Source organism: Pygocentrus nattereri, chromosome 6 (genome assembly GCF_015220715.1).
Source record: "Pygocentrus nattereri isolate fPygNat1 chromosome 6, fPygNat1.pri, whole genome shotgun sequence".
NCBI lineage: Eukaryota > Metazoa > Chordata > Actinopteri > Characiformes > Serrasalmidae > Pygocentrus > Pygocentrus nattereri.
Window position 1 is genome coordinate 34,040,857 of NC_051216.1, and position 17,145 is coordinate 34,058,001.

The 17,145-nt window shown below is 39.9% G+C and overlaps 1 protein-coding gene across 3 annotated transcripts in view; it reads right to left on the reverse strand.

The window, feature by feature from the left end:
• fgf14 (fibroblast growth factor 14) overlaps positions 1–17,145 on the reverse strand; it is a 260,260-nt gene that overhangs the window by 85,794 nt on the left and 157,321 nt on the right. The window contains exon 1 of one of the 3 annotated variants that reach the window (XM_017720925.2): positions 14,084–15,298. The exons of the other annotated variants lie outside the window; for them this stretch is intronic. Coding sequence (XP_017576414.2) covers positions 14,084–14,276 — 193 coding nt within the window. The 5' untranslated portion in view covers positions 14,277–15,298. Of the gene's footprint in view, positions 1–14,083; positions 15,299–17,145 lie in introns of those variants that run through there. 3 annotated transcript variants of the gene reach the window in all.

The following is a 17,145-nucleotide window of genomic DNA, read 5'->3' on the forward strand; positions in this document are numbered from 1 at the left end:
GTCGAAGCTTTGTTGGATGTGGGAGTTGAAGATCTTTCTGGTAGGTTCCTCTGCCAGATGTTCCCAACAAACCCTCACAACATGTTTGGGTCTTCCAGGTCTGTCCGGCATTTTCACCCACCATCTGATACAACTCACCACTAGGTGATCAGTTGACAGCTCCGCTCCTCTCTTCACCCGGGTGTCCAAAACACATGGTCGCAAATCCGATGATGCAACTTCGAAGTCGATCAACTAACTGCGACCTAAGGTGTCCTGATGCCATGTGTACTTATGCACACTCTCTGGCAGGGAAAAAGCCCGAGCTAGTGTATGAGGCTGAGAGATACCAACTATATATAGTTGGGCTCACCTCAACAAATGGCTCTGGAACAGAGTCTCTTGAGAGTGGTTGGACTTTATTCCATTCTGGAGTTGTCCAGGGTGAGAGGCGTTGGGCAGGAGTGGGCTCACTCATAGCTCTCCGGCTCAGCACCTGTATGTTGGGGTTTTCTCCGGTGGACAAGAGAGTTATTTCCCTGTGCCTTTGGGTTGGGGAATGGGCTCTGACTGTTGTCTGTGCTTATGCACCGAACAGCAGTTCGGAGCACCAGGCCTTCTTGGAGACCCTGTAGGGACTCCATTGTCTTGCTGGGTGACTTCAACGCTCACGTGGGCAATGACAGTGAGACCTGGAAGGGTGTGATTGGGAGGAACGGCCTCTCCGATCTGAACCCGAGTGGTGTTTTGTTATTGGAGTTCTATGCTCGCCACAGTCTGTCCATAACCAACACCATGTTCAAACAACCTGAAGTGTAAAGTATAATTCTACAGTGCTGCACAAAGATCAGAGATGATTCTGATGTTAACAACCAAATGGCAGTTAATCAGAAAATAAGCAAAAAAGGAGAAGAACTCCAAGAACTTAAAAGAGTAAATGAAACTCCGAACAACCATGCAAGACCTGGTAGACGACCAAAACTGGCAGAAAAAAAAAAACACCGGTGTTTCTGTTTATTTAGCTGTTGAGGCTCTGTTTAAGTTTCTGTTAAATATATATTTATATGTTTATATATTTTATGTTTCCTGCTTTTTCCTGATACTGAAAAATTGTCCTTGTAGTTAAACTTGTATTTAATGGCTATTTTAGAATTGAATGGAAATAAATAAATGAAAGAAAATAAATTAAAAGAAATAAATGAAGGGTGGTGTCTGACTCTGACTACACAGTAGTGTACACTGTGCTGTAGGTATTTATTTGCTTGTTCAATGACTAAAGCTCTGAGTTCTGTTTTGAAAAGCACTGGGAAATCATTATAAAATGGGTCTTTTTAAATGCCTTTCATTGGTTCAAATCATTTTAGGGGAAAGGTCACACCCTAAGTTGCAGTGAAGGGGTGTTCACAATGTGCACAATGCTGTGTGTGTGTGTGTGTGTGGTGATGCGTGAGTGGTGCGACAGGTGGGGGCGGAAAGAAGAACACACATACGCAAATACACACATTCTTGCAACTTACACACCCACGCAGAAAGGAGACAGCGTATCATTAGAGGTTCGTTTCTGCCTTAAAACGTACACAGAGGAGGACACTTTCAGCCTGAACAGTGTGCACTGCTCTACAGCACAATCAAAGCCTGTGTCCTCATAAGCACAATGATCACAGTGTACCATGATAGAGTCAGAATGAACACTGAACACTCCCTCCAGCATCTTACAGGACATTATTCAGCAGCACTTATACAACCACTGACAGATGTTTAGGTAAAATACTGGCTAATAGTGTTTTATCTGTGTTATCCTTCAAGTTATTTATACATATAATATACATAATTGTGATAATGTAACCAGACTTTATTTTGAGTTCAAAACTCATTTCAGACTTTTGGTTTGAGTGACCCTCTACCTTAATAATGTTCATTTCATTAAAACAAATTATTGAATGTTCCATTTTGTCACTAACAAAACAGTCATAACTTTAACAACTAAATAACTTTACCACATGTTTCAGTAGCAACTATTTCAGTAGTAACAATTTAAGCTTATTTTGTGCAGAACTCAAAAATGCTAGCCAGTACACGACTAGCAAACACAGCTTTGAATAGCTGGACACACATAAAATCCTATTTTTCAATAAATGCAAAAGAAAGTTTATTTAATTCCAGAAATGGAGTGTTTTGGCAGTGACAATTCTTAAGGTTAGATGTTTATTTTCAGACATTGGGACACATTTACTGCTCACCATGTGGCCATGAGGGACATGGATGCAGTCTCACTGATCTTATACAAAGGGGTGTGGGTAAAACTCTGTGTTTCTGTTGTGATATGAACATTTGGGACAGTATATTTTAAATGTTTTTATTTAAAAATGAAACATGATGAATTTAATCTTTTAACTTTTTGGGGGAAAAAAACAGACACCTCCCAACAGAAAGTACCCTATAAATAATGATTTTGTGTATATTTAGCTTAGTATTATCTCAATGCCTTGAGTTTGAATAGACCATAAGCATAATAATGTTAATTTCTGTAATCATAACCATAATCATGGTAAAATATTTAAGGTGTTGATACATTTTCTGGGGACCGCAGTATGAATTTGGTAGAATGGTCCATATATGACTGTGATAATGTAATGTACATGTAGATTTTATTCCAAGGAATAGATACAAATAATATATTATTGGCATATATAAGAAATATAACATATATAGTATTATGCAAAAGGAACCTACGAATATTATTCAAACCGTTTCTATTGTCTTCTGTTCTCTGTCTGTTTTGTTAAAAAATATTATTAAAATCCATTTTAAAACCATTATATTTGTAATAAATGTGTTTTGCTCCTAAAAACATTACACTATTAGAATAAATGCAGGAAAAAGTAAAACATTTTTGGTTCCAGAATTTTCTGCCCTCAGACATTTTGTAAATTCCACCATCAGCAAACCTGATTTACCATAATTAAGTATTGATTAACTATAGTAAATACAGTGTTGGATATCAGCTACTTGTCATATAGGGCTTCCTTGAGGCAAGGGTTGAAAATTGAATATATATATATATATATATATATATATATATATATATATATATATATATATACATATATATTCATGTAAAAAGAGGGATCTAATGAAAAATGTCCCCTGACAGGCATTCTCATGGTAAAGTATGAGCAATGTTCAGAAGACAGTCAAAAACCCATTCTTAAGTGTGTGGCTGATTACAACCGAGAGTGGTGGAGAAAATGAAGATAAAAGATCTCATCATGTGTCTTTTCTCACAAGCCTATGACAAGCCTCACAGTGTAGAGTGATAGCAATACGGGACAGAATAGAGTGTGATTGCAAATCAGCAGTAAGTGTTTTGACAATCTAGGCACTACTGAATGAGGCATGCAGAGCTGACAATGCTGTTCCATTACTCCTGATATTCAGAGATAGACAAGTATCAAGGAGAAAAGAAGAGACTAAAAGAGAACTCAAGGGAAAAGGGTTGAAGAGAAAAGATGAGAAGAAAACTAGAGAAAAGAGAAAAAGAAAAAAGGGTTGAAGAGACAAGATGAGAAGAGAAAAGAGAAAAAGAAAAAAGCATTGAAGAGAAGAGAACTAAAGAGAACTCAAGAGAATAGAAAAGAGAAAAAGTAAAGAGAAAGGGTTGGAGAGAAGAGAGAAAAGAATAAAGACAGGACAGATGAGATGATTGAGAAGAAGAAAGGAGAGCAAAAGAGAATGGAATGGAATAGGGAGAAAAACGGAATAAGGAACGAGAAAAGAACAAAAAGAAAGAACAACAGAGAACAGAAGACAAGGGAAATGAACAGAAGAGAGGATAAGACAAGAAGAGACGTGAGCAGAGAAGAAGAGGACAGAAGATGAGAAATTATGAGAAGAGATGACAGATAAGGTGATGGACAAGAGGAGAAGAAGAGAAGAAGTGAGATAAGAAGAGAACTTGGATAAGAAGTGAAGAGACAAGAGAAAAGAGATGAGAATGGTAGAGAAGAGACTAACAGAAGATAGGAATTAAAGAGAAGAGCACAGAAAGCATCAAAGACAAAAAGAAAAAGTGACAGTACAAGAGACAGAAAGAGGAGAGAAAGTGTGTGAAAGGGGTAGAATGAGAGAGACAGAGAGAGAAAGAGAGAGACAGCAGAAAAGAAAGGATCAGACAAAGAGAGAACGAGAGAGAAAATTATAAGTAAGAGAGAGAGAGTAGGGAGAGAGAGTGATAGAAACAGAAAGAGAAATAGACAGAAAGACAGAGAGAGGTACAGTGAGACAGAGGTAGAGACAGGTAGAGTGGCAAAGAAAGAGAAAGAGAGTGAGGTAGAAAGGGAGAGAGAGGTGGAGGTAGCCATGATCAGACAGAAAGGGGACATGCTCTGCTGCACACAGCGGCAGCTGCACACTTAACCACAAAATGTGACTGACCCACTTTAGATGCTTCTGGAAAAGGAGAGGGGCTTTTCCAGCCTACATAGACACAAAGGCACATTGCCGTTGTCATGGTAAAGCTCCAAGAAGCATAGACACAGTTTGGATATCACGTTCCAGCTCCTCCGTTTAATCTGAACAGCCCTCCCTTCACCGCAGATTGTGGAGATGTTCATAACGGCATGTGGGCGTGCGGCAGACAGGATTTCTTGCATTTGAGAAAATGGGATTTCTGCAGTTATGTAAGTGCAGTCACATTTGTTTGCTTTAGGTGCAGAACAAACCATATGGAAATGTATGTGTCCCTGTAATGAAGTAAAGTGAATGATCTAATGCAGCTCATCCCTCCCAACTGCGTAGCATGACACTATTCGATCAATAGAGGCCATCAACAGCTGAAAGCAGAGATATGACACCAGAGGAAATATCAATTAGTTACAACATGAGAGCACTACTTCATTTAGCTTAATTGAACTCTGAACACCACAGTGTGTACAACCATCACTTCAGACAGAAGAGCAGAGGCAGCACAAAGACACAGCACTTCCAAATCGAGCTTAATGGAGTGAATTCAGGAACCATCTAACATATTAATGAGACATGGCATGGAGAGAGATTAAAAGCTAATCTCCCGTGGTGGTCTTCCATCCCATTGAACATTATAATTGGACGCAACACGTACCGACCAGAAGCTGTGTCAAACTAAGCCATTATGAAGTCACCCTTAAGGAACAGCTTGTCATGTTTTGTCTCCTGTTTAGCAGCGCAACAGGCTCGACGTCAAAGGGATGTGACTGCAGAAGTACGTGGTATATCCCAACAGAGAGCACACATTCCTCTGAAGTTTCTCTGGTCAGCTAAAGAGCACAAAGTGTGACTAGTGTCCACGTACACCAAAGAGAGAAAACAGCTCCACAGATGCTTCTGTGAAGTTCTCCATTCAGGAAACTCCATGCTAACTACCACAGACGAGTCACAACAACTTCCATGCTGGAATACGCGGCAGGATTGAGCATTTTGCTGTTTTTAGTTTTTGTTCAAAAGAACTTCCACAAATACACAAGCAGCACGTCCGCCTCCTACCAACAATGAAGAGTTCATTTCTCTTTCAGATAGCACACATACTCAGCACTTACCACTGAGTGAAACCCCTGATCGTGTTTTCATGAGCCTGAGGAGTGGTATATCCCACTGAAAAGAAAAAAAAAGATGTACAAAGTGTACCACGGTACAGTGCGGAGAGGCAATCAAAGGAATAGCCCTCCTTTAATCTGCAGAGCAGAAGTGAATAGGTGCACAAAAGAGACGTTAAATAAATGAAAGCCATGCTCGGTTACGCTGGCCAGCAGAGGCCTTTCATGTCTGAAGCCGTTCACTAGTGTGTTCCGGGGCTCTTGAAGGCATTAGCATACAGCACAGCCCACTGCCTTCCTTCAGATCTATATCAATTACAGTGTAAGAAAAGGAAAGTCATGAACTATGGACACAACATCTAAAGCTGAGCTGACTTAATAGGGAATTCCACAGATTTTTCAACATTTCTACATTATTAAATCATTAAGCTGTAAACAATGTCATTCAGAATGATTTGATCTGAAATGCTCTGTTCCAGAGAAACTTGCCAAGTCTAACTGTTCACAGGAGGGATAGAAACCAGACATCCACCTTTCAGTGGATTCAGGTTATAAAATGAAATGAACATGCCTGATGACTGAGACATTGTTTAAGTTTGTGCCATATAACGTGAACTACATTCACAATGGAGAGGCATAAAAAGGTCAGTACCCAAATAAATCTTATTTTTTCATATTTGCAACCTTTTTACTATTATCAACATTAAATATTAAAACTCAGGAGACATGTACCGATGGCTTTGGAGAGTAAAAAGAGTAAAATGGCTATATTTGTGGTTTTAGACATCTGGTTCCTATTAACATCATCACTGTACAGAAATCAAAGTTGATGAGTTCTAAAGTTAACATCTCATGTTGAACCACTTTAAATAACTTTGCTTCACTATTTAATTACTTTGAAAAATTCCCATCATAGCTGACTAATGACTGGAGAACTTGCCATAGACTTCTACAATTCATTTTCCTCATGTTCTCAGTGTGGGTAATGTGAGACAAATTCCCAATTACTGCAAGTAACGTGGCCTAAAACAAATTTTTTTAATAGAAACTGTGATTTGAAAGTATGCACTTTTCAAATCTGCTTTTTCAATTATAGCCCACAAATTTTAAGCAGGCAATTTTTACCAAATAACACGGAGCTTGTGAGCTGCCTGTAGAATAATTAGACCAATCGTAAACAACTAAACACCCACATGGCCATCTGGCAGATCAGTGTTCAGTCTGAAGCCAGAAAAAATGGATACTGTAGGGTCTTACAATGGACAGCATGGGAAAAGAACCACTGTGAGAAATTTCGGGTTAGGTGTGGGTGGGAACATAGAGTTATTATTAAGATAGGAATGAACTAATTATAAAACTTCTAAACCAATCTAAAGCTCAACGTATGGGGTGCAGTCTTCAACATTGTCCAATAGACCACAAGCCTGTCAGTAGCCCATGGAGGTAATTTAGCACAGCTGAAATAGCCCCCAAAAAACTATAAAATAGAATGCACATATGGTACAAATATAACATTACCTCTTGCAAAGGAAAGAACAGTTCCATTAAACTAACTACAGTATTTTGATAGCTAGCTTGTTTTGCTTGTGTTATCAGTTGTACTCCAGATGTTTAAAGAGCATGAGCTAGAGGAATTTTGGGGTGGTTTATAGAGGAGGTGTGTCCTTGTTAGTGGCAGATATTGCTACAGTCCAGCACCAGGAAAGAAATAATACATTTTTGGGGAACTCTGCCGTATGGGAAGATTATGTATCTTTATAATGGAGTGGACTAGGCAAGTACCTGCCAGGAGTCAGACTACAGTTTGGGATTTGAGGGAGTGAAGTAAGACAATGTGATTCAAAGTCCCATTCTGTGTGTGATGTTTATAGCGGGAACTCTTCCAAATCAGTCTGTATAGGAGGGGCAGGCCCACACTGACACTCTCTAAATGCAGATAGAGCTTTGGATGCTATTTTTAGCAAATTGATTCAGCAAATATTGCTATTGAGACTGCAGAGTCCAAACAGTCACTGGAGCACTGAGAAACGCTTGTTTTAGAGCCAAATTACAGTCTTAAATGGTGCTACTTTGAGCAGCCTAATAAAAGAACCACTGTTGATGACCATGTTCAGATTTGTGAGCATGAGGAACCCTTTTGAAGTTTAAAGAACCTTCATATAAAGTAGAGGTTCCATACCAATTTGAGGGTTATTCCTAAAACCTTTACATTATGTGGAGCTTCTTTAAGACTTTCAAAGGTTTTTTAAGCATCTCAAAATTTACAAAAATAGTCCTCTTAAGAACCATCAGTTGAAAGTTTTTTAGGAAACCAAAAGTGGTTCTTCTATGTCATCATGAAAAGAACTATACACTTACAGATCTAATTTTACAGACACAGAATAAACCTTAACTGAAAATAGCAAGTAACTTGGTTTCCTTAAAATTGGGAGTTCTTTGAACTTCTAATGGTGAGTTACCAGAACAATATTCTATTTTACATTCTGTTATTATTTGAAGCTTAACAAAGTCAATATTTTAATTCAACCAAGTTACTTACCTGGCAGAAAGGGTTCTACCAAGAAAGGCAATTTGTTTTGTAACAACAGAGGAACCATTTTTGATGCTATATAGAACAGTTTCAAAGGTTCCCATCTTACTAACATGGGAGCCCTCCAGGGCTGTATACTGAGTCCTCTGCTGTACACTTCACTCACTTATGGCTCCTTCGCCTAACATCACAGAAATTACATCATCAAGTTTGCTAACGACATCACAGTTGTGAGGCTCATCAACAACGAGACTGCTTACAGAGAGGAAGTGAGGCAGCTGATGTTCTGGTGCAAAGACAACAATCTCTCTGAATGTAACCAAGATGAGAGACATGATTGTAGACTTCAGAAGGACAAAGACACCCTAGAACCCTGCAGACAGTACACAGCTTCAAATTCAATCTTTTCTGGTCCTTGAACACTTCCTCTGTGAAGAAAGAACAACAGTGCCTCTGCTTCCTAAGGAGACTGAAGAGTGCTGGCCTGTGAACACCTAACCTCAACAGGTTCTATAAAAGCATCATTAAGAGCCTCCTGACCTGTAGCATCACTGATTTTTATGGAAACTGCTCTGACTCAGACAGAAAAGCAGAAAAGGGTTTTGAAGACCACCCAGTCCATCACTGGGCCAAGTCCAGATTCATGAATAGCTTCTGTTGTCTGCTGCTGTTCTATGTTGGTGTAGCACTGTGTCCTGGAGGAACTAGATTTTGCTTCTCTCTCAACACATCTGTGAGGAGAAGAAATGAAAATAATGCTGACTTTGACCTTAAAACTGAGTATTCGGATACTATATTAAAATACATATATGTAAAGATTATGTAAAAAAAATAGTTTTTTTTTTTAAGTTTTTAAAACGTTTTAGACATTAATGCTGCAAAAGATTTTCTCCTGTAAATTCCACCTATTGACATTAATTATAAAAGATGTCATTGGTTGAGAAGACATCATGCAACAAGTAGCAATCTTGGGGAAGGTGAAGCAGTGTCCTAAACTTCATAGAGGCAACAGTTCTCATGGAATGGAAATGAAAAAGCTGCAGAGACCTTGAAAAGCCCTTAAACACCTCTGTCAGCACAACTGGTTTGATATTTTGCAAGTGGAACCATAACTGATCATCCACAGGCAAGTGCACCACACAAGGTTTCACAACATGCTCTCAAACTAATGAGAAAGAAGTTAAGAGGAAAGCCAGCATTTACTTTGAAAGCGCTGCAGGACGACCTGAAAACAGCAGGAACAGCAGTTACACAGAGAACAATTAGCTATGAGCTGCACCGCAATCATCTCTACTCATATATACACCCCACACAAAGCTTGTCTGCAATAAAAAGACAAATTTAGACAAATCAGAATTCTTTTGGAACAATGTTCTCTAGTCAAATGAAACAAACAAACAAAAACCTAATTGGCAACAAATCCCTTTGTAAAGTTTGGAGAAAGAAAGGTCGTGTGTATGAGCCCAAAAGCACGCCACTCACAGTGAAGTACAGAGGTGGGAACATCATGATATGGGGCTGCTTCTTTGCAAACTGGACTGGGCCATTAATCATTAAAGGAAACATGAATGAAGTGATCTACCAGACCACAGTGGAGAACGCAATCTCCTCAGCCAAGAAAGGCGAGAGAACACACTATAAAACATACAGCCATAATAACTCAAGACTGGTTTCTAAAAAGGAAGGTAAACATGCTTCCATGGCCCAGACAATCTACTGATTTCAGTTCCACTGAAAAGTTATGGAGGATTTTGATCACCATCAGAAAGACCATGTGGACAGTTACCAAGAGGAACTGGTCAAAGTTGAACCACAATGCAGTGAAAAGCTAACGACTCATCTTAGCCTAAATGTCTCACTTTTTCCCCAAATAATTTCATTTTTAAAACATATCAATGTTTATGCTTTTGAATGCATCCTTTTTGTTCATATTTACACATACAAAGTTAAGAGACATTATGTAAGTGAACCTGAAGTGCAAATATGGGCTGGAAGTACATTAAATAACAAAACAGTAGACTCTGAATACTTTTCCCCCTCACTGTAGTTCTTTGCAGGGTTCTTCCAATTGATAGAAAGTCTGCTGTATCTGGTTCTTTAAAGAACCCCTTTAAAGGGATTTATACAGCATCACAAATATTATATGATAAAATGATAAATTATAAGTAATATCACACACTGACTAGAAACTATGATTATTATGTAAAAAAACTGTCTTAATAATTGACTTCTCTCATTATATTTAAACACTGTTGCAACAAAATCTTGTATCTCTATTTTTGTTTTGTTTTTTCATAATTTGAAAGTTCCAGCTGCCGTTAACAGAGTGCCAAAATTACAGGAAGAACAGAACAGTATAAATGGTCCAAAATGATTTAAAACTAAATTGCATTACATTAACATATATTTAAAGTTAACAATGTTTTTACCTCCTCCTGTAAATTTACTTTTCTGGATGCAAGATTGTTATGAAAAAAACAATATATAAAACTAACAAATCCTTAAAGAATCTCTCTGTTTAAGGGTGTAGTCTTGAACTACACTGCAGTGCTAATGATACATCACCAGTGGAAATTCTTTTTAGTCTAGGCTATGGTCTAATCAGAGTCTGAAAAAATGGCCCAAAAAAGTTCCTTATGCTTTCTCCTGACAATTCCCGCAGAAATGTAATGTCATGTTCGTGTCTTGGTATCTTGACATTGGCATTCAGACCGAGTTGTATACGCTCAAGGCAAAATAGCTCTCTCCACAGTCTCCACACGCTTTGCCCACACTCCAGGGGGACTCCCATTTCCTGGCTGCATTCAGGCCGAAAATGAAGACGGCAGCAGCGTCTTAGAACCTCTTATGATGGGTGGCCGCGCTCAGGTTTATTTGCTGGAAATGTCCTTCCTGTGGCAGCAATTGAATTAAACTCCACCAAACAAACCATTTGTCTTCCTTAGTGCACGGACTACATGTGAGGCAGAGACACACAGAGCAAGAGACTCAGAGAGAGAGAAGAGGAGAGAAAAGACCGGCTCCCCCTAAGCAGCCCCCAGTGAGCCCTCACGGCTGAGCTCAGAAAAACGCTCACTAAAGATTTTCCAAATCTCACAGCAATGGGAAATTAATGAGGTAACTCCCAGAGGGTCCTCCATCACAAATAATGCAGGCAAGGACACAGCAAGACTCAGAGAGCCTCTCTCCCCAGCTGTGCGCCAGACCTGCCATCAGCCGCAAAAACCAAGACAAATCAGCCATTTCGGTGGAGGTTCCTCATGGGGGCTTCTCACGCGAGGTCCTTCAAAGGTGAGAGGGGCTTGGTTTGGCTTAATGGCGCAGCTTCTTGACATGCTGCAAGCCAAAACTCAGAGCGCATGGGGCGGCCATGAGGTGCTGGCCAGATGTAATAAAATGGCCGTCACAGGTGCGAGGAGGCCGAGACATTCCGGGGATAATTCATCACTCACACAATCTCCTGGCAACAACTGCATCCTTTACTCACCATTTATTTGGGTGCGATTCCACTTCAGACATCTGTGACAGACCCTGAGATATAGTGCACACCAGCCTGTGGCCTCTATTACAATTTTATTAACCATCTATTGCCCAGCCCGACTGCCTTTAATCTTTTAAGCATGCAAATGCTTATCCGACCTATATAGCATACACAAAAACTAGCTCACATGTAATTTCAATGAAATAAGCAAACATGCAAACATATATGTGCACGCATGTTTTCTACATTATTGTTGTTGTTAGTGTGATTTTATGGTACGTTTTTCATATTTCCTTTGTTTTTTTTCTCTGAGCTCCATATATGAGATTTGCATGGGTGTCTATACCATAAATATTCACACTTCATATTTACATCACTATTTTTCAACCTCTCTTTATCCCTTACAATTAAATAGGTTGTTCTCATCACTGTGCCTTTGATATATGTAAATGACCCCTGTTTTTTGTGGTCTTAGACTGTAACAAACCCTAAAAAAGGTCAGAAGTCCAGCAACAGGAGTGCCAGACATTTTTTTTTTCATTTTAATTAAAACCCATTAATTAACAGTGAAAGTATGTGTTCTCCATAATGGTGAAAATCTGTAAAATTGTATGCATTTAATCTCTTAGAACTACTGCATTTTAGTAAAATTCAACAAATATAACTAGTTACTCTGACAAATAGCATTTTACCATAATAATAAGAGTGACATCCATTAAAATAAATGTAAATGTCTATGAAATAAAAAGGTGAATTTGTTTTTGTGAAGTTACCGGTTTCTGTAAACAGAGTACAGCATATTTATGATTTATTTACATAGATTTAACCTTTTTTAAACAGGTACTGTCTATTAAATTTTACAATATTTTGATGGTGAAAATGCTTTTTTTGTACACTTCATTCCAAAAGTGGTGTTGGCAGAGATTTACCTGAATTGGTGGATGTGTGTAAATGAATTGGTTTATGTGCCATGACAAAAACATTCAATGAATTCAGCTTAATTTTCATATGTGAAAAAGTTTACAAGTTTAGATACTACATCAAACTCATTTATTTAAAAAAACAAAGAAAATCTACACATATGAGTACTACAGTTTTGCATCCATGATATGAGCCCTTAAATATTATTGCACTGCCTTTCAACAATGGATACAAAACTGGAATAACCATTTTTTTACAACATGACATCAATTATTTTGAAATTACTTACCCACTGAATTGCCAAATGCCAAAAACTAGTAGTAGTTCAGTGAATGTTTCTGACTAGTGAACAGTTCCTTATTCTATATATGGAAGGCTGTCAAGTCAAAATCAATAATGAAACCTAACAACCTCAACAAACATAGGAAAGTAAAGTGAGCTAAAAGGAGAAGTTGATAATACTAAACTGTATTTAAAGGTTGGTGATCCTACACTTTGTCCACGTTCGTCCTCATCAGTAACACAGGCTACACAAAACAGGCTAAACAGGATGTGCTGCTTTGAGAGGAATAACAAAAAAGCTTGACTTGACTCTAATGTACAAAAACTGCGCAAAAAACACCACATCATTTCTTGACATTTTCACTAATGTTGCCATTTTACTAAAAGCTGTCAGCTCATGCTCACTCTGAAATCTTCACAGCAACAAGTAGAACACCTGCTGCTCAGCTCTCACTCCACTGAGACCACTGATTCATCATTAACGACTCACAGAGACACGGGAATAACACAAAATGTAAAAGCGGTTGCTTAAGGCCAAATCAACGCATTTGAATGGCAGCAGAACCCTCTCACAGGCCTAATGCACGCATTGTCTGGAGAAGAATATGTGTGGCCTACATGAAGAGGCAAGCCTCCCAGACGCAATATTGACATTTTAGGTTGTGTGGGAGTAAATTTCGGTCGACAGGCTACTGATGAGCATGCACTTGAACGCATGAGCTTAATACTCTTCAAACTGCTTCTGCCAAGACACTGTGACAGTTCTGCATGCTGTCGGAAACATCACGAGGAACTTCTCTGTACACTGTCAGTTACACTAAATTTCAGACAGAGAAGACGCAGCCCAGTTCTCTGTTTCAGGCTGAAACTATGAGCCTCTGAGTGCCCTTTTCTTCCACACATGACACCATAAACAGAAAAGCAAGGGTTCATCACAGTGTTATATTAGCACCTACAGTATTCACGTGTGTGTGTGTGTGTGTGTGTGTGTGTATATACAGATAGATAGATAGATAGATAGATAGATAGATAGATAGATAGATAGATAGATAGATAGATAGATAGATAGATACAGGTGTGCGTATATATACATATATGTATAATATGTATTATAATGTATAACATATACAAACACACACACACACACACACACACACACATATATATATATATATATATATATATATATATATATATATATATGTATATATACACAGCATATAAATACATATATATATATATATATATATATATATATATATATATATATATATATACACACAGCACTTTTCCATTTGGTGTCTAGTGAACTTCTCGCACCTTGTCTCCGTAGCCTCCTCTTCCTGAGGCCAAAGATTCGCACTTTGGAGAAGATGTCGACAAGGTTGCCATTGCAAAGACCTTTGTTCTTGTTGGGGCTTTTCCTCCTCCTGTTCGTGGAGGGTCTGTCTAAATGCTGCTCCCGTGCCTGCCTCTTTTGCCGGATCAAACCGCTGGCAATTGCAGCTGCCATGTCTCCAAAACCCTCCCACAAAAAAAAGAAAAAGAAAAAGGAGCTGAACTGTTTTAAATCTGCACGTCGCCAAGCACAGACCACAACCTCCTTCACCCTTGGTCACTGTCCCATATTTACGTCCGTCCGCTCTGCCCTTGCTCCGTCCGTTATATCTCAACTTGATGGTGTTCAAGAACAGTGTCCAGAGATTACAAGTGACTGGATGGACATAATGAACGGCTGGAGAGGTTTAGAGATTCATGCTGTCCTGCTGTGCTTCCCAAAACATCTGCCCTGTAACTGAAACGGTTGACTTGTCATACCTGCGTGTCGCCAAATCCTCTACAGGATTAACAGCAGCGGTAGTTCAGTCAGTCTGACCGCCGGTTTCAGTCGCGTCCATGTAAGTGGTCTCTGATGATGATCAGGAACTTTCTCCCCTTTTCCGTTCGCCGCTTGTTGTTTCAGCACCGCGGACAGCGACACGCCAGCGGCTTCAGCACCGCGGACAGCGACAAAACGTCCGCCGCGCTCTCTTCTTCTCGGAGAAAAAGAGAAAAAAACGTCCACCTTCGCTCAGGTGGAGCTTCGCCACGTCTGCCACGTCCCTCGCTCTTTTACATATTTCACGCGAAGTTCAGCGGCAGCGCGCTCCTCTCATAAGAAAAAGCCCTTCGCTCGTCCCTGATCGCGTCCAGCGCTCGGCGTTGATGATGATGAATGGCGATGAGCGGCGATCGCCGAGATAAGTTTGAACGGAGCGATCGCGCTCTCTTCCTCTGGGTGTCCAGACACTTCTCCCTCTCCTCGCGTCTCTTCAGACGACCCTCCGGAAGCGTTCATGATTCGGCTCGGCCGGAGTTTCAGCCACGACCTGCATTATTTTCCTCCCCTTTGCATTCGCCAGCGCATGCATGTCAGTGTGGGGGGCGGGAGAGAGGGGGGCGGGGGGTGTAAGCAACACTGACCGAGCGGGAGCGCAAGAAAACGCCGCCCGCCTCGTATTAATAAACACATAAATGAACTCAAACAGAGTCACTCTCTTCTTTCTCATCCAAACCAGGTTAAAACAGGAGGCGCTTCGTTTTCACCTCCAAGCGCGAGCACTAGTTTGCATCTGTAACTCGCGCGCTAAGAGAAGGTGTTTGGCGGCGGTGGTGGTGGTGGTGGTGAGGGGGGGGGGGGGGTTGAGTGGGTGTGGGTGGGTGGCTGGGGTAAAAAGGCACGAGCTTCTCCGTCTCAAGCCCACAGATCAATTCATCTCCAGCATCAACAAGTCTCAACGACTAATTCCTCCTCTGCGATCGTTTGAAAGGAGAGAGAGAGCGAGAGAAAAGGGAAAAAGAAGGGAGGGGGGCTTAAAGGAAGTGGGCTCTGCTTTTCTCCAGCAGGCTGTTTGCTGTGAGCTGATAATGTGATTCAACACTCGCACAGCTGTTCTTATCAAGCAGAAGCACGATCGCTCAAAACAGTCAATAAGGGACGATTATTGTTTATCAGAGCGACTCAGCTCCTTCCAGCTTTTCACTGCTTTAAAGTTGCGTTTTCATTTTTCAAAACTAGCGCGCTTTGGGGTCATTTTCAGAAACACGAGAGTCACTGGGTACTTGTTATAACACTCGGACTGCTGTATTGACATGTACGCTGCTTTATTAAAGGGAAACTCCAGCACTTTTTAAAATCTCTGCATTGTGAAACGCTCTGTTCTGGAGAAAGTCAACAAATCAGGAATGTTCACAGTGTTGCTGATAGGAACCAGACATGGGAGGAATCTACACAAAATGGTCATTAATGACTGAGAGGGTGTTTATTACAGTTTAAAGATATGCATTTGGCCTAGAATATCTTTTTTAATCTGTGCCTGAAAACTTTTCTGTTTGATGTTTTGTTTTTGTTTTCTAGATTTGCCACTTGTTTAGCATTATCAACCTTGCATATGGATAGTAAATAAAATGGCTACATTTGCGTTGTAGACATTCATATCCCTGCTTCCCATCACCACCATTGTAAAGAAATCTGCGTCTGTAAGTTTCTCTCACATTAAACCACTCTGTGGAAATTTAAAAAAAAACTGCTGGCATTCCCCTTCAGCACCCACAGTGTTTAATTAACCCCCACCAGCAGCTGCATGGAAATGGGCCCTGAGAAAGAGCTCAGCACTGGAGACTTTGATGTGCAACATCTAATTGAACAATTCAATTATGGATGAAGCAAAAAAAGACATCTCTTTATGTGGATCACACTCAGAAGAGCTCGAGCTCATCATGTGCTGCTACCTATGGAATTCCACAAGGCAGCAGTTTGTGTTTGATCACTAGACTTGAAAGTGAACACCATCAATTCTTCAAAAAATTCTGCGTAACTGAATTGCTGATATGTAAGCAATGTCATTCAGAGTGATCTGGTGTGAAATGCTCTGGTATAGAGAAACTTACTGGTTCAGAATTGTTCACTGTGGTGGTGATAGGAAGCAGACGTCCAACTCGGAAAGCTCTCTTACAGACGGTTATTACTTGAAATGTTGCCTGATGCTTAAGACCTTGTTTAATAATAGTTTTGTGATAAAGTTTTTGGCTTAAATGTATTGTGATCCATTCATTGTGGAGGGATACATGTAGGGTGTTGTGAGGCAAAATAGTTTCCCCCTAAAAAATTATTTTTTTCAGACTTTCTACCATTTTACCAACAACAGCATCACGCACAGAAACACAGAACACACATGAAGGTTCACTGGTGGTTTTGAATAGTAATTAAAAGGCTACATCTGTGTTGTAGACATGGTGACTCCTGGTTCCTATCAGTGCCACTGTAAAGACGTCTGTACGTTTCATTACAAATAAAGCATTTTACATCAGAGCACTGTAAATTACTGTTTACATCTCGAGGA